This window comes from Penicillium solitum, assembly GCF_028829755.1.
Source record: "Penicillium solitum strain IBT 25940 chromosome Unknown utg000008l_segment0_segment0, whole genome shotgun sequence".
Lineage (NCBI taxonomy): Eukaryota > Fungi > Ascomycota > Eurotiomycetes > Eurotiales > Aspergillaceae > Penicillium > Penicillium solitum.
Window position 1 is genome coordinate 4,712,956 of NW_027072127.1, and position 20,861 is coordinate 4,733,816.

A 20,861-nucleotide genomic window follows, 5' to 3' on the forward strand; every position below is an offset into this window, starting at 1 on the left:
CAATTCTGACAAGGCCTGAACATGGACCATCACATCATTCCCTGCTGCATCAGCCACAAATGAGACTATTTTCGAGATCCATGAGGCAATCATGATGTGCTTGGGTGGGATACTACAGCATAGATAATTATATAATTATATATACTAAGTACTCCGTAGTCTATATGTTGTACTTATTATCTGTAGGTTGTACGATGTGGGTATAGGAAAAAGCAAAGGAGAGAAAAAAAGCAAAAAACATGCAGAGATATAACCCCACCATAAAACACAATTACAGTTGGAGTTACCCCCTTTTCACTCTTATAACAATCTAGAACTCCAACAATATCCTTTCTATCTTGGCAAGTCATCCGTACAAGATACAGCCATCAATCCCCAGGAAAAACCAGAAAAAAAAAGAAAAAAGGAGCAAAAAGCGCCCTTATCTTCCCCACTTAGTGCCTGTATCCCGGCTACGGCTGGGGCCGATCTCCGCGGATGAAATTCCGTATTTCAGCCTGGTGATGGTGCCACAGCTAAAAGAAGGCAATAGAAGTAGAAGGACGTTATTTGTACAAAGTTCCACTCGGATTCTGGCGTGATCAAAAAGAAAAAATAGAGTACGAGATTTGGATAATGTGCGACCTTAACAAAATGGTGCAAAATATGGTGTCAGAATAAGCCCGACGGGTACTCGATGTTGGATGTTTTTTTCTAATCTAATAATTCTATACTGCACGATGTCATCATAACAGACACAAAGCGCTGTCATTTCAGCCCATCCAACTAGATCTATTGAAGAAAAAGGAAGTAGGGAAAACTTCTACCCCCAAAAGAAGTCACCCGCATTGCTTACCCGGGGGACGAGGTCAATGCCCTCTAAAAAAAAAAAAGAACAGGGACATTCATATCGCACCAAGCTATAGGTAAGGGAGAAAAAGAAAAAAAAAAAAAAAAGCTCCCATCCTACATAAAGCAAGGAAGCATACGACACACACAACGCCCCGCCCAATCCAGTCCGGGCCGACTGAGCCTAATCCTAAACCCAATCCGATACGATACCCCATGAACGAAAAAAAGGGGACCCCCAGTCTAAGAAGGCGCAGAGCCAGGAATCATTCGGTTCTTACCACCAACCTGTTCCCACTCCTCCATCTCCCGCTGGCTAACCTCTTTCGGTCCAACTCCAGCCATACCCCAGACGAAGGGACGATGACGCGCCAGGAGTTCGGCGGCGGGTCGCTCGTCTGAATGCAGATGAGCGCCGGATTTGCGGAGGAGGAGCGTGTGCTCGGAGAGACCCGCGTTCGCGGCCAGGAAGAGCGGGGTGCGGCCGGCGCGATTGCGGAGGTGCACGGAGCCGCCTTGAGATAGGAGGAAGTGGAGGATTTCGATTGACGGGGATGTGGCTGCTAGGTGCTGGGTTGGGTTAGTGGGGTGTTTGAGATAAGGGTGTGTGAGAGAGAGATAGGGGATTGATGACAGGGGACGGGAGAGAGGATTGGGACGGGAACGGGTGAAGGTGGGATGATGCTTACGATGGGCGTGTTGCCGGAATAATCGGCGTCGTTCAGGAGCCAGTGGTGTTCGGTCTTGGTGATGGCTTGGACCTTCTCCAGGTCGCCTACGGCAATAGCATACCCCATCGAGGTGAGTGTCTGGATGCGTTCGGGGAGTGCGCCGTCCGGGTGTCGGAAGATAGGTAGGGATGACTCGGTGAGTTCGCCTCGGATAGATACTGACATGCGTTTGGCGATGGATTCCGGGGTGGATTCGGGTAGAGCAAGAAGATAGGCGAGTTTCGTCAATGCTCCCTCGGTTGTCATGTCGAGACCGGCTACGACACCCGCTCGGGAGAGACTCATGCCTGTGGCATAGACAGGACTAACGCTGCCCGTGAGGCCTAGAAGATATGTCAGTCGGATACACTTTATCGATGTTCCAAGCCGGGGCATAACTCACATTGCGTGATGTTCACAATAACAATACCCCGCTGGATAGCGCTGGCCAAGACGTTGATCATGGCATTATCCTGACCAGAGGGCGCATTGCCTGCACCAAAAGTCTCAAGAATCAATCCGCGCAAGCCATCCAGCTTCAATACCGCATCCACCATCTCCGGCTTGATACCAGGGAAGATACGCAGACAAGCAACATGGGTAGTATCCAGATTCGTCTGAATACTAAACGGCTCCAAGCTCGTAGGCCGATGCACCATATCCCAATTAACATTAGTGCGCATAGAAGTCGTAATCGCCAAGGGAGCACAATTCGGCGCATCGAACGCAGCAAAATCACTCGCCGCAACCTTCGTCGTCCGATTCCCGCGGAACAACCGATTATTAAAGTACAAACACACCTCGGGAATCATGAAATGGCCCGCAACAACCAACGACCCGAGCAGGTTATCCGTAGCGTCATTTTGCAGCTCAAGCATAGGCGCCTGCGACCCAGTAAGAACAACCGGCTTTCCAAGATTCTGCAGCATAAAGCTGAGCGCCGAGCACGTGTACGCCAAACTGTCCGTTCCATGCAGGATAACGAACCCATCGAAGAGGGTGTAATTCCGCTCGACCGCCTCGGCGATTTGAGTCCAGCCCTTCGCGTCAATCGAGCTACTGTCGAGCAGCTCTTCAAACTCGAAAACTGTGTACCGCACCTGTCGTCCGTAGGCTGTCATCGGTGTGCGTAGACTTGGATGTTCTTTTATTTCGCCCGCGGCGTTGGCGACCACGTCCATTGTTGCGCTGGCCGAGCCGTCGTTGAAGGTGGGGACTCGCGCCATGCATTTTTCCTGGAACCCCCGCGCGGGGACGAAGCCGGCTGGTGAGGGCTGCATGCAGATTGTGCCGCCGGTCATGATGATTAGGACGCGCGACTCTTGGGTCGCTTCTTCGGCTTTGGCTGCGTCCAGCGCTGGGATGGTGGTCATTTTGGTGTTTCCTGCGCTGAGGTGAGGTTTCAGGCCGCTAGAGAGCATGGTGATGTGGTGATTTCCGATTGTTGTCGGGTGGTTTGTATCGTGTGGCCCGTGACTTGTGATTGCGGTCGTAATTTCAACGATCGATAAATTCAACGGGGTCAATTGAGATCGGATCAAGACATTAATTCGTCAATTCATTCACGGTCTCGGGTGAGCCACGAGGATAATGTGGGCTGTTTGGGGAAATGGTCAAGAAAAGAATGTTGTCAGTCGGACACCACGTCAAATAAAAACGTTAAAACGTTAAAATCACTCAACTGCGTAGATCGTCAATGATTGACTCTTTTGACCGAAGAAGAGAGTCACCCCAACTGACCCCCAGAAAGAATTACGTACAGCCATTACCATTGGTCAATGCCAATTTAAGACTTTGACTCCACTCTCAGCGATCTCGGAGGATTGGCGAGAGTGTCCCACGTGACATGTGATATCGCTTCCAAGGTTGAATGTATACGGGACATAATATACATAATATATCAAAACAAATACACATCTCAATTCTGACCCAAGGGAAAATGCTATCCATGTTCCCTATTGCTAAATATTTATAAAGTGATTTTAATGGAAGGCAAAAGCACCAAAGACAATTCGAAAGCCAACAAAACCTTCCCACCTTACGAGTTGAACCACATCTTAGCAATCCATAAGCCTTGTTCATACTTCACATCAAGGTAATCTATGGACTGAGTGCAACATGAACAGCTTGACATTCCCAGTCAAAAGCAACTGCTGGATCGGCATGTACATTGTGCCTATTTATATCTGGCCTACAACTCACATGCATGTAGCCTCAAATGTAGAGGCAAAGTACGTAGTAGAAGCTCATTTTAACATGTCCTCGGAGTTGCAACCAATCGCCCAAGGTAAACAATGCCAAGTCATGCAAGCCCCATCACGCCCAAGTGTGGTGGTGGCGCCCTGTCTTGATCTTGAGATTTCAGCTCGTTTGTGTAAAATAACGCGCAGTGAAGCAAAATCTAGAAAGATAGTGTACTTTTTTATGTGAACTCAATATAAAATATCCACCTGCAGGACTCAGGAGGAAACCACCCACTTTGAGTGATGGGTATGTTGCTGAAGAGCCAAATACTTGAACAAGTGCGCCGCGCCTAGCGCCGGATGCAGATTTCGGGTATGTTGATGTGCGGTGACTCAACTGGCGTATGCTATGGTAGTCACCGTGCCGGTGACAATTTATGATAGTGGCTGCGGCGGACAACTCTCACTACCGAATGCATTATAATATCTGTTCTCCTGCGTGCAGTAATCCCCAGGCCGGGTAGTTGCCTAAGCTACCACAATAACCTTAGGACATTTTGGCATAGGAAAGAGGTTCTGGCTTGCCGCTTCACCCGTGATGTCTCCTTTCCTGCGCTAAGCGCTAAATGATTAGGACAAGTGGCAGGGATCTCTCACGTCACGTGTATCTCGATATTAAGACACAAATCTCGCAATTTCCAACGTGAAAAAAGCAGCAACTCGTATCTCGTCACTATGAGCCTTAACCCGAACGGCTCCCAGCCGCAGCATAAGACAGAAGAAATCTCATCTCGTGATTCTCCTGAACTTATTGTTGGCTGTCGTAAATCGGAGCTCGCACTCACCCAAGCTCGGACTATCATATCAGAGTTGAAACAAAAGCTCGACCCCTCCCCGACATTTGAAATTGCTACAAGCAGTGTCGTTGGCGATGCAGATAAGGAATCGCCCTTTCTCCTCCTCTCTAAGCAGGCGGGTGGATCAGACGTTGGCAAAAGCCTATGGACCAATGGCCTTAAAAAAGACTTAGCAGCTGGGAAATTCCAATTCCTTATCCATTGTTTGAAGGACATGCCGACAACACTACCACCAAACTTTCTCCTTGGAGCTATCCCTGAGCGTGAGGACTGTTCAGATGCCGTGGTAATGAGGTCCGGCTCGGTTTTCAAGTCTATCGACCAATTACCACCTGGTTCCGTAGTTGGATCGAGCTCTTCAAGGAGAAAAGCTCTAGTTCGGCGAAACTGGCCTCATTTGGAAATACAAGAGTGCCGCGGGAACTTGTAAGTGACGATTGATTTATTCTCCTTTTGCTGCTACTCGCTGCATCTATCCAGATCATAAACATAATCTAATAAGGATATATCAGAGATACCCGCCTTGCTAAGCTTGACGCACCTGATTCACCATTTTCGTGCATTCTCTTGGCTACCGCAGGCATACTACGCCTAGGACTCGGCCATCGAATCACGCAACGACTTGAGCCTACCGTGTTCCCTTATGCGGTTGGGCAAGGCGCACTCGGTATTGAGCTCAACGCCGATCGTCAAGACATCCTGCAGCTTGTCCAAAATGTCGACCATAAGCCGTCGAGATGGCGCGGCATGACAGAGAGGGCGATGCTTCGAAGCCTCCAAGGAGGATGTTCGTCGTCAATTGGCGTTTGGTCTTCCTTTGAGCCTCTGAAAGGAAACGATCTGGTAGACACAGCCACTGATAGCGGCACCCTTCGTCTGCGAGCTACCGTTATCCATATAGAAGGAACATCAGAGATATCTTCCGAAGACGTGAGCACTGTCCAGTCCGACGACGACGCAGAGCAACTCGGTATCTCAGTCGCCAACATGCTGCTTAGCAAGGGGGTGCGCGATCTATTGCCAGAACATGTATGATGTTCAAATAGCACCTCAACGTATTTAGAATAAGAAGGAAATAGTCCATGGGTGGTCAGATTTTTTCTACAGTACACAGTGTATCACAGAAGAACCACGGTTTGAAATTACTAAGAGACTTGGAATCTAGCATTATAAACTATGGATCCTTGTTAGGCGGGGTGAAGACAACTAATGGAGCTGTAGAGGTTATCCTGCAGCATATAAATCCAAGTAATTCTAAAGCGCATTTGAAATTACGAAGACATGAGCTGTTTTCCTTTCTGCAACTCTTGAACGACCTCTCTCTGGCTCAACATTGCTGCGAATTCTATAGCCGTACGACCATTTGTGTCAGTAATGCTCGGATATGTTCCTTCGCCGACCAAGTACCGAACTAAGTGTACCTTGCCGGGTTCAGATGCTCTATGTAGAACAGTGCCAATACCCATAAAATAATATAACCTCCACGAGGCATAATGATCCTGGTACATAGTTGCATTGATGGCTGCACCTTTCCCGATAAGAAGCTTCAACACTTCGATATTTTCTGATTGCCGATCAATCGCATGGTGGAGAAGCTGGCCTTTTCGGACCACGAGTCAACATAAGTTCAATGACGGAGATCGGAGCACGTTCGACGGCATAAGAAAGTGGAGTCAGGTCAATAGCAGATTGTCGGTTTGGATCTGCTCCGTGATCAAGGAGCCAGGTTACCATATCATCGTCTTCGATTGCATTACTAAAAGACATCAGCTTACTATGCGAGTTCTTGCGTTTGCGATGTTAATAAGATTCTAGGACTCACCCGAGTACCGGGGTTTCACTTCGCTCATTGGTTGATTGATGTCCCACCCGTGCTGAAGGAAAGCTTGAAGTGCATTCTTCGCTTTGGCCTTTACAGCCTGTGAAGCGTAAAGCTCATTCATTTCCAAACCATGACGGAAGAGCGATGATAAATTGCGCATTATCCTGCCTGATGGCTTCAACCATCACTGACCAAAAGTCACGTATGTCAAAGTTGTCAGGATCATGAATTGAGAGCCGGGATTCAAACACCTCCCGGAATTTTTTAATATCCCCATTGACGCAAAGATCGCTCATCTCCTCGAGGATTTCTATCGGCGTCCGAGTTGGAATCCGAGGGTATTGGCTCGGGGAGGGGGAGATAGGGGCCTCTTTCAGCAGAGGCTGAACTTCCATAGCGATAAACTTTCTCTAAAAACTGCACTGGAAGTGCTTCTGTATTGTGGGTGCAACACGAGATAGGTGCATCGGCGAAACGGGAGGTGGTTTAAAAGCAAGCTCCGAGTCACGGGCCTCCTAGAAATATGAGCAGTGAGTATGAGCACATCTGGATGTATTATCAAAGCTAACCTGTCTATCGCCAGTTATACTTTGCTATCCATTTGTTCATCCCAAGGTAAGAGTCCAATGCTGTTTACCTCGGATGGCAAGTGACACACGCACAACATATATGCTCATATCCACCAAGGAAAAAATGCCTCGGGGGTCGAAAAGTGCTTATACAGGCTGCGCTACGGTTGGATGTGACGGAAAGGACAGTAAGCGTGGTGAAAAATGCCCTAAGGATTGTGGATGGGTACGTCCTGCAAATGATGGAGAGTAATCGGCAATTAATTGAACACAGCTTGGGACCATTATCCCTCGTTTCTTTTGTCTGTGATCAGTTCGATGATTTGTTACCTCAGTGTATCTCGTTTATACTTGACAAAAACACCCACTGGGCCAAAAACCACATGGGCACCCGGTTGTACATATGAGATATAACTACGTGATATCGAACGAAATAATACAGAGTCAGGTATTTCTCTGTGAGTTTTAGGTCATCTCACCAAAATGCAATAAGAGTTTACGAAGTGAAGAAAACAGTTTGCGATATGTTCGTGCGAAGGTGTAAATAGTATAGTTGCGGCAAAATATCCAGGCTATCGTGTAGTACTATGGAACAATGTCAACAAATGGATCAATATGAACCATCGGGCCATCTTCCAGACACAAAGCATCGATATGTAGATACTCATTTCCTACCTATTGTCCTGTCGGAATCAATTGGACGGTCGGGATCTTCGACGTAAAGTCGGTTTTACGGAAGCCTACCTCTTATTACTCAGATCGGAATGTATACTCCTTCCTCTATAAGGTATAAGAATACAGTGATAGATAGGAGGATTATTCTTTCTTTTAAGAATTGACCTTTACACTGACAAAAAGCGCAATTATGCCATTAGATGTTGCAGTAAAGGCCACTCTATCAAACCGTTTATCAAACCGTTCGACTCTGCAACAAAAGCAACTTCCCAGCACATATCTATTACTCACGCTTCTTCCCGATATTACCCACTTTCCGCAGCCCGACGGCCCCAACCACCAGGCAGATAATATTCGCCGCGAACAAGAACCAGAACGACACCCGGTACCCGACCATGTACCCATCGGGCTCGTATCTCTCTCCCGGGGCGGCCTTATTATCGCTGACGACATTGGCGATCAACTCGACAAAGGTCAGTCCGAAACTCTTTCCAATTTGCGAAAACGTGTTAAAGACACCGCCCGCTAGGCCCTGCGTCTCGGGCGGGAACATATCGGCAATGAGGATGTTGGACACGGTGAAGAGAGAGTCAGCAGCGATGGAGTTAAGGCAGATGGCAATAAAGGCGCAGCGCCAGTAGACCCAGGAGGGGTTGACGAGGGCCATCATAAGCGGAGAGATACATGATACCAGAATCGTGATGTTTATGATGGCGTCGGCGCGGATGCGGTGTAGTACCAAGCCCGTAACGAGGGCGCTGAGGAGACCTGTGATAGGGGTGGGAATGAAGCGGAGAGCGGCGTCTAAGACGGATAGTTCTTGCACGTTCTGGAAGAAAAAATTGATGATCTGTTCGAAGCCGTTGAAGGCTCCCCAGATGATAAAGACGTTAATACAGATTGAGGTGAAGGACTTGTTTCTCCAGAGTGAGTTGCGGATGAGTGTCGGTTTACCGCGTCGTTCCTGGTATTCTTGCCAGATGACAAAGCACAGGAGTAGAACACCGGAGACAGCGAAATAGGCAATTGTCGAGGGTTTACGGGCGTTATTTACATCGGAGGTTATGATACTTACGAAACAGTTAGTTGGGGTTGTCTGGAGTAGGTCTAGGGGGAGGGGACGCACGCTAATGCCAAAGAAAGAAGGGCCAAGCCGGCGCTAATAACAATAGCACCGAGCCAGTCGATGGCGAAGAGGAGGGCCCAGTTAATGCCGGTTTGTTTCTTTTGTGGCAGCTGCCACCATGACAGAAGAAAGGCGATTGTGTTGGCGATGGCGGCGCTATGAAAGCCCCAGCGCCAGCCGATGGTCTCGGCGCAGACACCACCCATCAGCATGCCTAGTCCAAATCCGATAGGTTGGCCACCTCCAATGAAGGAGAAAGCGAGGTTGCGGAGCTTTCCCGGGGAGAAATTCTCGGAGATGATGCTCACGGCGGACGGGAGACACATGGCGGTTGCCAGGCCGGAGAAGACACGGAACACGATGAGCTGTGTGCCATTCTCGGAGAGGCCACAGGCCATGCAGAAGATACTCTGGAAGAAGCAACCTAGCAGGAAAATGAGCCTACTACCTAGTGCATCGGAGACGGCACCAAAGATGAGGAGGGTGCAACCCGTGGCTAATGCATACATGGAAACGGGCCTACATTTATTAGCTATCAACCCGATCGCGAAGGGTGTTGTAAAAGATCAAAATACCATAGTTCCATACCCTGAGTCAGCTGCAGGTCTTCGGATATCTGAGGCACGGAGACCGTAACCAGGCCGCCTAAGTAGCAGCTTACAAAGGTAATGCATGAAAGGCAGAAAATCACAAATGATGCATGCTTTGGTTTGCGTTCGTCCGTGGAACCATCCCCACTGCCACCCCGCAGGTTGATTTCCTCTGCGTTGGTCTGATTCTCGTGGTGGTCCGAGGAGACTCGACCAATAAAATTCTTTCGTGGAGGGGCGATTTCAGACGCCAAGAGCTTGATGCTTTCGAACATTGTTGAAAGGACCAAGTTCGAATTGATGGAGAGTCAAGCACGAGGAATTGAAGCAGTTAAGATGGCCCATGGGGGAAAGAAAGATTGGAATTAATATGGAATGAGTCATATGGGAGGGAATGACTCGCAACTTCACGTAGGGATAACTTGTGGGCCTACCATTGTCTAGCTGAAAGAAATGAAAGAAATCGATGATTCATGATGGATCATCCATGGATGTCCCCCACAACGGGGGTCGATCCCCCTTAATCCACCCGGTCCGTTAGTAGGGTCCTTGTGGAATACCATGGTTGAATACGGAGTGCATGGTATAAATACAGGGTAATTACGGTATATCATTGTTAGTCAGCCGAGTCCGCATCCATCCAAGGATGGATGTAGTACCAATGGGGTCACGTATGTGTAACTACTAGGTACCTAGGTAGTTTGTGTGATACGCTGACTAATAAATCTGATTGCACAGGGCTGGGCATGACCCATTGGGTATCGGTGCCTGGAGTGACTGGTAATTTGTGAGTCTTAGTTATGCAATCGTTTCAAGTTAAAACACCACTCGGATCGAGATCAAAGCCTCTTTAATCATCCCATGGCAAGTGCCGTATACAAAAACACTGATCCCATACCCTACACAATTGAACTATTTCAGAATGTCAATTATAGAGCTAGGAGGCTCAATTCCATCCCTCACAGCGCATGTAAGTGATGTGTTTATTTTGGCGCTTTCGTGGGTTTTTCACTAACACACTCTCTCTCCATAGGCTGTGAGCATGTCTTTGCCCACATGGACTGATAACGTGGATTATGAGGAGGGTGCCAGCCGGGTTATAAACAAAATACCAAATGGTTATCCACGGTATTCTATTCCTCATTCCAGGCATTCAAATAAGTCTGATACTGACCTTATGACCAGTTTCTTCCTCTACAGATCTATTGTGGCATTTGCAGATGACATTATTGCCAGATATAGCACCCCAGACCGGCAGGCTATGCTGTTTCCATCCAGCAAGACCGCACAAAGATGTCGCACTTTTATTGAGGCCAAAGCGGAGCCCGGCGTCGCAGGACAGGTCAAGATCATTGATCTGCTCCTCGATAAGACCAGAGAGGCTTCCAAGATCATGGCGAAGATCTCGCCCTCGGTATCAGCCGTAATCTTCAACAAAGATATCTTCCCTATAGCCAAGGAATACTGGCAACACACCGGTGACGGTATCTCAAGCAGACATGCTGAGTTTTGTCATTCACTCTTCTTGGATGGCAGGTTGGCAGCTTCCACGTCGCCGCAGCCAACCGTAAATCGGAAAAAAGGCCCCAGGAGATACCAAGCAGGATCTGTATACCAGGCTTTTTCAGAAGAAAATAAAGTCGCCCCAGAAAGAGTCGAAAGTACGCAATTCCTGGAGGAGCGCTTTGGTCGAAACTTGGATATATCACTTGTCGATAACGCCAAGTCAGCAATCCGCCAACGCATAGCTGGCTCTTTGGTGGGCGAAGTGGACCTTGCTGTCGAGCTAAGCAAGACAGCCTCAGACTCGCGTGGAGTAAAGGGACTTTCCGACGGTGACATTTATCTCTATCCTTGCGGGATGAACTCTATTTTCAACAGCCACCGGATGTTGATGGAGTGCAGAGGTCAACTGAAGAGTATATCGTTTGGTTTCCCCTACGTTGACACGCTCAAGATCCTACAGAAGCTCGGCCCCGGATGTCTTTTCTATGGACATGGCTCATCGGAAGAACTGGATGACTTGGAAACCCGCCTGAAGGGTGGCGAGCGCTACCTGGCCCTCTTCTGCGAGTTCTTCGGAAATCCCATGTTGAAATGCCCCGACTTAAAGTGAATCAAAAAGTTGGCCGATGCCTATGACTTTGGCGTTGTTGTTGATGAGACGATTGGAAACTCCGTCAACGTTCATGTCCTTCCACATGCAGATGTGGTTGTCAGCAGTCTCACGAAGATTTTCTCGGGAGACTGCAATGTTATAGGTGACAGTGCGATCTTGAACCCCGAAGGCAGGTACTATCAGCAATTGAAGAGTGCTTTCGAAGCAAACTACGAGGACAACTATTGGGTCGAGGATATTATGTTCATGGAGCGCAATAGCCGTGACTTTGTGATTCGGATCAAGAAAATAAACGACAATGCCGAAGCTATGTACAATGTTCTTCAAGGGCACTCTCTTGTCAAGGAAGTATACTACCCTAAGTATTCTCCTACCAAGCAGTTCTACGATGATTGTCGTACACCAGCTGGCGGGTATGGTGGCTTGTTATCGTTTACTTTTCACAAGAAGAATCATGCGGTTGCATTTTTTGATCGTGTCGAGACTGCGAAAGGACCTAGTCTCGGTACAAACTTTACCTTGACTTCACCCTATGTTCTTCTAGCACACTATCGGGAGTTTGAATGGGCGGTAGGGTTTGGCGTGCCAGCGGATCTACTTCGCATTAGCGTTGGTGTCGAGGATAAGGAAGATCTGAAGTCACGGTTTGCGATTGCATTGAAAGCTGTCGAGGCAGTTGAGTTTTGATTAATGTTCAAAGGTTACCTATACGTGGTAGTACGTACGCAGATGGCTTCAAGGCTATGTCACATACCTAATGTATGCACCTACATAAGTACATATATGTAATATGTAATTTGTAATTTAGTAAGGTCCATTCAGTCGTTTTCATCAATGTTCTTTTGTTTTGTTTTGTTTTTCTGAATTGCAATGCTCTAACTATCACCATCTCCCTATTAAGTCAACTTTCTCTCTTTCTATTCCTTGCCTATTAATTGTACAGGAACACTAATAGGCTTTAGTAATGCTAGAGAATACTATGCGTTTCGTATAGGCAATAACTGATGTAAAATTAATCTCATTATATAGGTGTATTGCGTGGTATCTACGGAGTACTCCATACCCTAGTAGAGTTACCCTCCGTATAAAAATGTACAAATATTACAAAAATGATAGATCGAATATCGTTTTAGCCTGGTGATCAACATTAAAAAGCAATTATAGAGCAGGATCACACAATGTGTTGAACGTAGTGACTACTCATTTGTTATTCAAGGTTACCTCCAGGGCTACATACTTGGGTAGTACTGATATTAATTCAGACCCTCCCCTTTCTACTACCCCAATCCACTCTACTCCAATGTCTCCACGCTTGGTTTCCACAAAAGAAGTCGCTCGCCACGATTCCCCCAATGACTGCTGGCTGGTCGTCGATAACCAAGTCTGGGATGTCTCCATCTTTGCCCCAGACCACCCAGGTGGTGCTGAGAGTATGTCTTATCTCCAACGCCATATACACAGATCCATGGATATAACTACTACATATGTTGACCCTCATTTCCTCCGCTAAACCAAATACCTATGCCAAGTTATTCTCCGTTATGCCGGTCGTGATGCCACCGCCGCCTACAATGAAGTTCACACACCAGCCACAATCAAGGCCCTCCCTCCGACCCAACTGATGGGCCAGCTGGACCCGTCCTCGATCGACAGAACGTGGAGAAACAAATCCACCCCACAGACCCCGTCCCAAACTACGGCCAAACCCCAGCTGAACGCCATACTCAGCACCCACGATTTCGAGGATGCAGCCCGGGACTCCCTATCGAAGAAAGCCTGGGCTTTTTACTCCAGCACAGCCACCGATCTGATCTCCCACAATAGCAACCAATCTTTCTACGGACGCATGTCGATGCGACCGCGACTCCTACGAAATGTTCTCACGATCAATACGCAAGCCACCGTCCTGGGAGCCCGAGTGGAGGAGCCCCCGATGGCAAATCCCCGGTACTAATACCCAAGAACACAGGGGTTGGCTATTCAGTCTACCACATGCATAGACTAAAGAGCGTGTACGGTGAAGACGCAAACAGTTTCCGCCCCGAGCGATGGCTGGGTCCAGAGCTAGTTGGTGTTAGTTGGGGATTCATGCCTTTCCATGGAGGACCAAAGATATGTCTAGGCAGTAAGTGATTTAGGTTATGAGTGTAGTTCGTAGAGCACTTGGAACTAACTAAATTGGCAGAGGAATTTGCACTGACAGAAGCTTCGCATGCAATTATACGGATCATTCAAACTTTCCCTGGGCTCAGATTACCACCTGAAACACCTATTCTTCCACCTGGCGAGGAGAAGCAAGCTTTGACAATCGTGGTTATGAGTGCAGAGGGGTGTAAGGTTTTGCTGGACTGAAAGGGTGATATGTAGATTAGACATCAGGGAGGTGTAGAAGTTGGGATTCATGTTACAATTATGGCAGCTGGCTATTTTGGGAAGAATTAAGAATAATCGTGAGCATGATCTAGTCTAATGACCACCCATTAGTCTCTTCACATCCTTCCCGGATTGAACTGCGACAAATCTTCCTCCAAAAGGCCCATCATGTACTGATTCCCCCAGAACCAATTCCCCAATTGCGCAGCAGTCCCCAAATCCTGTCCCGGTGTTTGGGATGAATCGACCGGCGCCGAGAAACCACCCACATCCTGCTGCGACAATTCCGCCGAACTAACATGCATGGCAGGATTATCTGTCTGGGAATATCCCTGCGGGTTTACCATTTGGGAATTATCGCTGTTCAGAGGATTCATATGGGTTGGAGGCGCCAGTCCGAGCGCACTGAGATAAACATCGAATTCCTGACCGACCTCAATGAGGTTTTCTTGGTCTGCGGCTGCTTGGGGCCGGGTGTTGGCTTCGAAGTAAAGGCGGGCGACGGTGCCGAGCACTGAGCAAAGGGTGTGTAATCGCTCGATGGATTGAGAGAAGGTGGTTAGCGGTTCGAGGGAGGCGATGAACTCTTCGAGTAGGGTGAGGTCGTCGGCGTTGGAGGTTGTTATTATGTTGCAGAATATTACGATAAAGGGGACGAATGGGGATATGAGGACACCCCTATAGTACTTTTGTCAGAATATCTTGGTCTGAGGTGGTATAGTCATTGCATCAACGATGGCGTGACCCTTTCGGTATGCTTACCAGTGCATGTAGGATATTTTCATGAAATCGTCTGTCTCGTTGAGTGCTGCAACACAGTGGCGGTGGACTTCCAGGGCTTCCCGGGCTGTCCCAATGCATTCGAGTATGAAGGTGGCGCCACGGCCTGAGTCTGTTGATGCTGGAATTGCTCGGTAGATCAAGGTCATGATGGCCAGCCGACTGATCTTGTCAGTTGCGAGGTACATGAGGTCTATATCGGATACTTTAAGATCCGACGACATGAATTTCTACATGTTTCACATTAGCAACTCCTTCACTCGGTCCTATCCCAAACAACGATGGGGGTGGTACCTCAAACGGCTCCATAACCTTCGACTGCATCTCAGCAGCTAATCTGTGCGCATGTGTGACTCGTTCACTTTCTGGTTTCTGCAGGGCCTCTGGGCTATACAAATATTGGTAAACTTCACTCTGGATAATTGCTGATCTAGTCCACCAAGTGCAGACGGGTCCCCATGGGTGGGGGATCTCTGCTGGGTTTTCATCTAGCATTGGCAGGCTGATATCGTAGTTCTGGATGGATGAAGCACGTCCTAGACGCAGGGACATCATATTCAAAACTGTGTAGACAGTCCAGAATAGAAGCTGCTTTTGGCGTTGGACTGGTATGGGGTCGTGCTCCATTGAAGTAAGGCGATGATATCCCAGTGTCTGGCAGAGATTTATGGCCGTTGATGCTAGCGTCCAGGCAACGGATGGTTTGGAAATCTCGAGTGCATGCAGAGCCTGTGATTGTAAGTAAGGAAATAAGGATTCCAGATGGGGTAGATCTGAACAAAAGACAAAAAGAAAATGGGGGACTAACTCCTAGAGATAACGCCATGATCGAGTCATGGTCTGCAGGCATCAGGATATTCAAATTGGCAAGTGCTGTCTCCAGGTTGTTGCGACACATCACAATGTAGTGCTGGTGCTCTTCTCGCATAGTGACGTCTTTCTCCATGCCGCCATATTCGTGGAACAGGCCGTACATGGAAAAGTTAGTTATTATAAATGCCGCATCAGAGTAATCGTGTATGCAGAAGTAAACTTCACGGCATTTTTCGGTGAAATATTTCACACTGAGAAAGGGGACATAGCCACCAAAGAAAGCCGGTGGATTTTCTAGGTAAGTAAGCACAAACTGTAAACGTCTGTTTGGAATGAACCGTACCTTGAATATTTCTCAGCATGTCCAGAGCCACTGGCAGAGGCGGCATCTCCAGATCGCGAATGTCGCGTCTCACGCCCAACCTTGCATTCTTGGTGAGAGGTTGACTCCCCTGCAAATCCGCTTCTCGCCGCTGGTTCTGGATCCCGACAAGCTGCTTTAGCGACGAGAGAGCCGCGGTGATCTTCGGACTTGACAAAACCTGCGGCGAGCTTTGGGACACAGCAGATTCAAGGAACGCACTCGCGTAGGCACCATGGGCAGTAAGAGAAGAGCTGCCCTCAAAGCCAGCGCTGGAATCGTGCTCCTCGATAGTACGATTTGCGAGATACGAAGGGCCCTTGGGCTTTGCAGAGTTAGGTGTAGTAGATGACGGCTGCGAAGGGGTTGACTTCTGAGGCGAAGGGGCGAAATGAGGCTCGCTCCGGTTTGGTGCTGTGAAGCCTTGTGGTTGAGATGTGTTTTTTGCTAGCTGTTGAAGAGTACTTTCAATGCTCGCCAGGCGTTCCTCGATCAAATCAATCTTTTTCTCACTGTGCTCAAGTCAATGGTGTCCCATGATAGGGGCAAGATGCTCATACTATTGATTTGAGATTAAAACCCGCCGCCGGGGCTCTGATGGCTTCTGGCCTTCGCCGGTAGACCGGCAGACGATGCTGGAGCTTCGGCAGTTTGAACATGGGGTGCGCTTATCGCATCGAATCTGTGACAACGTGAGAATCGAGTCATGACATCGTGCTACTCGGAGCTGCACCTGCATACCTTTCGGAGGCGGCATTGATCACACTGTATGCATCCATAATTAATATTTGATTAGTTCAAGTTGTATCTTCGAAGGATTCTTCCAAGATTGCCTTCTCTAAGCTTGCAACTTTTTTTTTGGTTGTGGAGCAACACTTACTGCACGTCGGACCAGCGCGCTTGGCACCTCGCGTCCCTCATGATCAGATCCCTCGTACTCCATGGATTTCAAGATACCGCGTACCTAGTGTAACATACCTAGGTAGGAATTGCTAAAATTAGGTACGAATGAAGCTTCCAAATTGTGAGCTCGGGTTTGGTTGTTGCCTTGGCTCGTGCCGTCACGATCACGTGGTATGCATTTTCTGTAAATGTGCACCCGAGAGGTTTGCAGGGGTTGCTTCCTTTAGGGTTGTAGCAAGCCCTCGGGTAGTAGCATGCCGTCGCTACTAAGCACTTGCTCGAGGACTTAATAAGCCCATAGGAGGTTTTCTATAGGCCAATCATATACTTAGCGCTAATACAAGAGTGCATGAGTCCGTCTGTTTCTGCATAGACGGAGAATCTTCGACGGTGACAAGAAAAGTTTTCTCATTGATCGAATGAATGTCAATGCATTTCTGCAGTCACACCTCTCGCGGGGGTTCTATTGTTTAATGTTAAGCGGCCCTTACAAATATTACATGTTTTTCGGACCCTCACTCCATGTAACCTTGAAAATTCATACCACTGCATTCTCGGTTGCTGGTTACAAGCAGCGCGGTTATCGCGAGGATGTTTCTATACCATTGTACATAAAAGGAAAATGGTGGGAACTGGAGGCATTTTGATGAACAGTTTAAAATTGGTTGGTAGGTGGGTGCTCGCTAAACTTATTTCTTCATCAATATATAATAGTTAAATATTTACATTTAGCAGTATACACATTTAAATCAAATTTTTATTGCATTGGCAACATGCGTGGTGATTAGCGTATTTCAAGGGCACTTCGCCTCGAAATATGTTGAAACGTGAGAGATCACCTTTGATTTATTTGCTGCAGCTCCTGGGACTGCAACGGCTCTGACACTGGGCCATCTGACTTTCTGTCGGTCGGGCCTTCAAGGGACTTTTTGTTAACCGCTAAGCTAGCCAGAAGCCCTACCGCGGCAACGCAGACATACAAAATCCACATGGAACGAAGACTAGCGATATACGCCCCGCGGACTGCATTGCGTTGGTGGACAGGAAGTGATGCGATCAGGCCTAAATTGGCTTCCACATTAGACCCGTCAAAATATGCTGCCGTCTCATCTCCAAGGACACTTATAAGTGATGTGGCATGAGTTTGCATGCTATGCTGGAAGATCACCCCTCCGATGACAACAGAAAGAGAGGTAGCAATATTGCGAGTAAACCCGAAAGTTGCAGTCGCGGTCGCAAAATCACCCGGTGTAACGTGGGATTGCAGTGCTATTAGTGGCGACTGGAAATTCATACCAACGCTAAACCCAGCGATAGCCTTAATCACTGCAATTTTGACTATCGATATCTGATCGTCGAAAATAATGAACAAGCCAAATCCTAGTGTTAATACGGCCATTCCGATCCAGATAGGTTCGTGAAAATGGCCTATAGGAGAGGGAGGGTAAGATAGAAATTCAGTACGGGATAGAGTATTTATCTCTTACTAGTATATTTTATAACGAATCCTGTGGCAATCCCCGTAAGACATTGAACGATAGTGATGGGAAGAATCAAAACACCCGATATCAGGATCGATGTGCCCTTTACGGCCTGGAAGAAAAGAGGAAGGAAATAGAAGGCGGAGATATAGACCTAAATGATTCAACCCATTTAATCAATTGCTGACACTATAAGATTATTGATCGTAATAACTCATAAAGCCATGGCAAAAGCAAACTAACAATAATGCTATATTTGAGCGATGTTTGAAAAGACGCATTGGTATAATGGGAAACCGGGTGTATCTCACCTCACTAAGGATGAATAAGGGGATCGTGATGACTCCAAATAAAATGAGACATAAAACCGTAGGAGACTTCCAGGGAAAAGTTTCTCCTCCAAAATTCAGGCCTAGGAGAAGCATTAAAGTGACCCCTAAAATAGTGACAATTCTAAGCCAGTCAACCCTTTCTAGGCCAGATCGAAAGGATAAACGGGTTGCTCCAGCGTTAACGTTAAGAAGCTAGATCAGTATGACAAACGCCAATGCGCTGCAAGGCAGGTTAATCCACCAATTCCACCTCCATAAGACGAGTTGAGTGAAAACTCCGCCTAGGATTGGACCGATACCACTTGCCAGTGCCCAGATCAGACTAGTTAGTCCTAGATACATGCTCCTACGTCTTTGTTGATGTTAGCGAAGCCCAGTGCTCATATCTGAGGTAATCGCCTGCGATATACCTTATATCAAACATATCTGTGATGCAGATATTGACGAGGATAACGACGCCTCCCGATCCGCTCCCCTGGATCGCACGGCCAGTGAGAAACATTGGCATGTTAATCGATACAGCACAAAGGAGATAACCGATGAAAAAGACCGCGACCGCGGTAAGCAGCATTGCTTTGCGTCCCCAGATATCGCTCAGTTTCCCCCATACTGGACTGGAAGTTGCATTTGCCAAGAGATAGGCAGAGCCGATCCAGGTGTAGCCTGAACCCGATCGGAAGTCTGCGACGATAGTGGGAATGGCGGGACTGGTGATTGTCTTGGAGCAGACTCGTCAGCTTAAAGGGCTTCGTCTTCGTGTTAACGAAAAAGACATACAAAATCGAGAGCCGCCGTGAATAATGATAGCTAAGAAATTAATGTTAGCCGTATGGCTGCTTCTACTGGGACTCCACCGGATCATACAAAAAGGCAGCTGATCACCACAAGCATTCGCGGCCGGCCCAGTTGACGCCCTTGTTATCAGACCACTCTCTATATTCTCTGTTGTTGACACCATCTTGTACCCTATCCAATATATTAGAAAAAAATTGATCACTAGGAGGGTTTCCTTGGGAGAGGGAAAAAGAAAGAGGTCCACAAAGAAAGTCGGCTGGGCACGGAGGGAAACCCCCTACTATTCTTGCGGAGTGGGGATCTGATGCACAGGACGCGTATTATAGTATTACAGTACTACAGTACTCCGTACGGAAGCCGCTTGCAGGGGATCTGCTTATCTTGCATCTACTAGTACCTAGCACATGCAGTTATAACAGGGGTAATCCTGATAAGAGCCTAAGAGCGACTCAGTTTTTGATATTGAAGGTACTGGCTGGACTGATTTCCGTGAGCCATAATAAGCGACACAGCTCGAGCTAACAACAATTAGGCATTTTACGCTTTTCTAGTCATGAGACCAAATGATGCATACCTCGCTCTAGGACATGCGACTCGAAGCGCCATAGCCCTCGGGCTCGATAGGAACCAGGTTCTTGATGGGACCAGCTTCACAATCCACCGATTGAAGGTGACTTTTTGGACCTTGTACTCAATGGAGAGATCATCTTGCCTTTTCACCGGCCGACAGTTGGCGTTTCGTGATGATCAGATTGATTGAGAACTGTTCGAAGCTCGCGAACGCAATGGTTTCTATGACTTCAAAGCACTGCTGGCAACAATCGTCCTTGTTGAGATCCCCTGGCAAATTGGTCTATTCACGCTCGCTTTCTTCTGCAGCTATTGGACAATTGGCTTCGCGAACACCCCACAACTTGCTGGTTTCATCTACTTCATGTATCTTCTTTTCTCGCTCTTCTGCAATTCCTTCTGCTACCTTATGGCAGCCCTGTTTCCCGATGAGACATCGGCCGGATATGCCAACTCTCTTTTCTGGGTTGTCCTCATGATGTTCTCTGGAGTGGTTGTGCCGCATGATTCACTCAATGACTTCTACAGACCCTGGATATATTGGGCGGATCCAATGAGATACTTTTTCGGAGCGACTATCTCAACTGTACTCCATGGGGTCAAAGAGGTCCAATGTCTGTTGTCAGATATGGCTCTCTTTGATCCTCCACAGGATCAAACCTGCGAAGAATATTTGCATCAATTCGCCTGGTCCTGATATGCCAATTTTAATTTTGAAGGGTCCACCGAGCCTTGCCTTCGACAGATCATCTCTGTAATAAGAAAGGGTTTTCTTCGCCTAGGCCCTACCATCGGTTTAAATACCTTCCGCCCCGTCTACTTGGAAAAGCCTTGTAGTCTGCCTAGGTTGCCATGAAATACTCGGTTTGTCGACATGGAAGCCAGCCATTGCCTTTCGAAGCCCCGAAGCGCATTACAGTATAAGCTCGTCCACACCAGCGGCTCTATTGACCCCAAATATAATTTATGCGGAA

At 47.7% G+C, this 20,861-nt stretch overlaps 9 protein-coding genes across 9 annotated transcripts; 3 read left to right on the forward strand and 6 right to left on the reverse strand.

Annotated features, from left to right (window-relative positions):
• Positions 1–1,071: 1,071 nt before the first annotated feature.
• N7455_011091 (putative lysophospholipase) lies at positions 1,072–2,959 on the reverse strand (the record flags this gene model as incomplete). The annotated part of the gene is made up of 3 exons (XM_040959449.2): positions 1,072–1,398; positions 1,518–1,882; positions 1,942–2,959. 3 exons carry the CDS (start codon positions 2,957–2,959, stop codon positions 1,072–1,074), a joined length of 1,710 nt encoding a protein of 569 aa, XP_040810126.2.
• A 1,497-nt stretch (positions 2,960–4,456) lies between these two features.
• Positions 4,457–5,613, forward strand: N7455_011092 (uncharacterized protein; the record flags this gene model as incomplete). Its single annotated transcript, XM_040959412.2, has 2 exons — positions 4,457–5,004; positions 5,091–5,613. The coding sequence occupies 2 exons, from the start codon at positions 4,457–4,459 to the stop codon at positions 5,611–5,613; spliced, it is 1,071 nt and encodes a 356-aa protein (XP_040810132.2).
• A 236-nt stretch (positions 5,614–5,849) lies between these two features.
• On the reverse strand, positions 5,850–6,795 carry N7455_011093 (ankyrin repeat domain-containing protein; the record flags this gene model as incomplete). The annotated part of the gene is made up of 4 exons (XM_065606587.1): positions 5,850–6,142; positions 6,189–6,334; positions 6,409–6,564; positions 6,593–6,795. The coding sequence occupies 4 exons, from the start codon at positions 6,793–6,795 to the stop codon at positions 5,850–5,852; spliced, it is 798 nt and encodes a 265-aa protein (XP_065460550.1).
• A 1,132-nt stretch (positions 6,796–7,927) lies between these two features.
• On the reverse strand, positions 7,928–9,635 carry N7455_011094 (uncharacterized protein; the record flags this gene model as incomplete). The annotated part of the gene is made up of 3 exons (XM_040959410.1): positions 7,928–8,714; positions 8,771–9,289; positions 9,346–9,635. The coding sequence occupies 3 exons, from the start codon at positions 9,633–9,635 to the stop codon at positions 7,928–7,930; spliced, it is 1,596 nt and encodes a 531-aa protein (XP_040810158.1).
• Positions 9,636–10,282: 647 nt separating this feature from the next.
• N7455_011095 (uncharacterized protein) lies at positions 10,283–12,166 on the forward strand (the record flags this gene model as incomplete). The annotated part of the gene is made up of 4 exons (XM_065606588.1): positions 10,283–10,330; positions 10,394–10,488; positions 10,546–11,472; positions 11,581–12,166. The coding sequence occupies 4 exons, from the start codon at positions 10,283–10,285 to the stop codon at positions 12,164–12,166; spliced, it is 1,656 nt and encodes a 551-aa protein (XP_065460551.1).
• Positions 12,167–12,779: 613 nt separating this feature from the next.
• N7455_011096 (cytochrome b5-like heme/steroid binding domain-containing protein) lies at positions 12,780–13,831 on the forward strand (the record flags this gene model as incomplete). Its single annotated transcript, XM_040959477.2, has 4 exons — positions 12,780–12,909; positions 13,009–13,426; positions 13,480–13,604; positions 13,665–13,831. 4 exons carry the CDS (start codon positions 12,780–12,782, stop codon positions 13,829–13,831), a joined length of 840 nt encoding a protein of 279 aa, XP_040810097.2.
• Positions 13,832–13,950: 119 nt separating this feature from the next.
• Positions 13,951–16,789, reverse strand: N7455_011097 (uncharacterized protein). Its single transcript, XM_065606589.1, has 8 exons — positions 16,687–16,789; positions 16,548–16,571; positions 16,367–16,488; positions 15,789–16,318; positions 15,441–15,739; positions 14,927–15,361; positions 14,615–14,862; positions 13,951–14,530 (listed from the first exon to the last, which is right to left on the reverse strand). Exons 1-8 carry the CDS (start codon positions 16,747–16,749, stop codon positions 13,969–13,971), a joined length of 2,283 nt encoding a protein of 760 aa, XP_065460552.1. The 5' UTR covers positions 16,750–16,789; the 3' UTR covers positions 13,951–13,968.
• Positions 16,790–17,544: 755 nt separating this feature from the next.
• N7455_011098 (uncharacterized protein) lies at positions 17,545–18,108 on the reverse strand (the record flags this gene model as incomplete). Its single annotated transcript, XM_040959422.1, has 1 exon — positions 17,545–18,108. One exon carries the CDS (start codon positions 18,106–18,108, stop codon positions 17,545–17,547), a length of 564 nt encoding a protein of 187 aa, XP_040810114.1.
• A 760-nt stretch (positions 18,109–18,868) lies between these two features.
• N7455_011099 (uncharacterized protein) lies at positions 18,869–19,413 on the reverse strand (the record flags this gene model as incomplete). Its single annotated transcript, XM_040959466.1, has 3 exons — positions 18,869–19,240; positions 19,300–19,329; positions 19,387–19,413. 3 exons carry the CDS (start codon positions 19,411–19,413, stop codon positions 18,869–18,871), a joined length of 429 nt encoding a protein of 142 aa, XP_040810111.1.
• Positions 19,414–20,861: the final 1,448 nt, after the last annotated feature.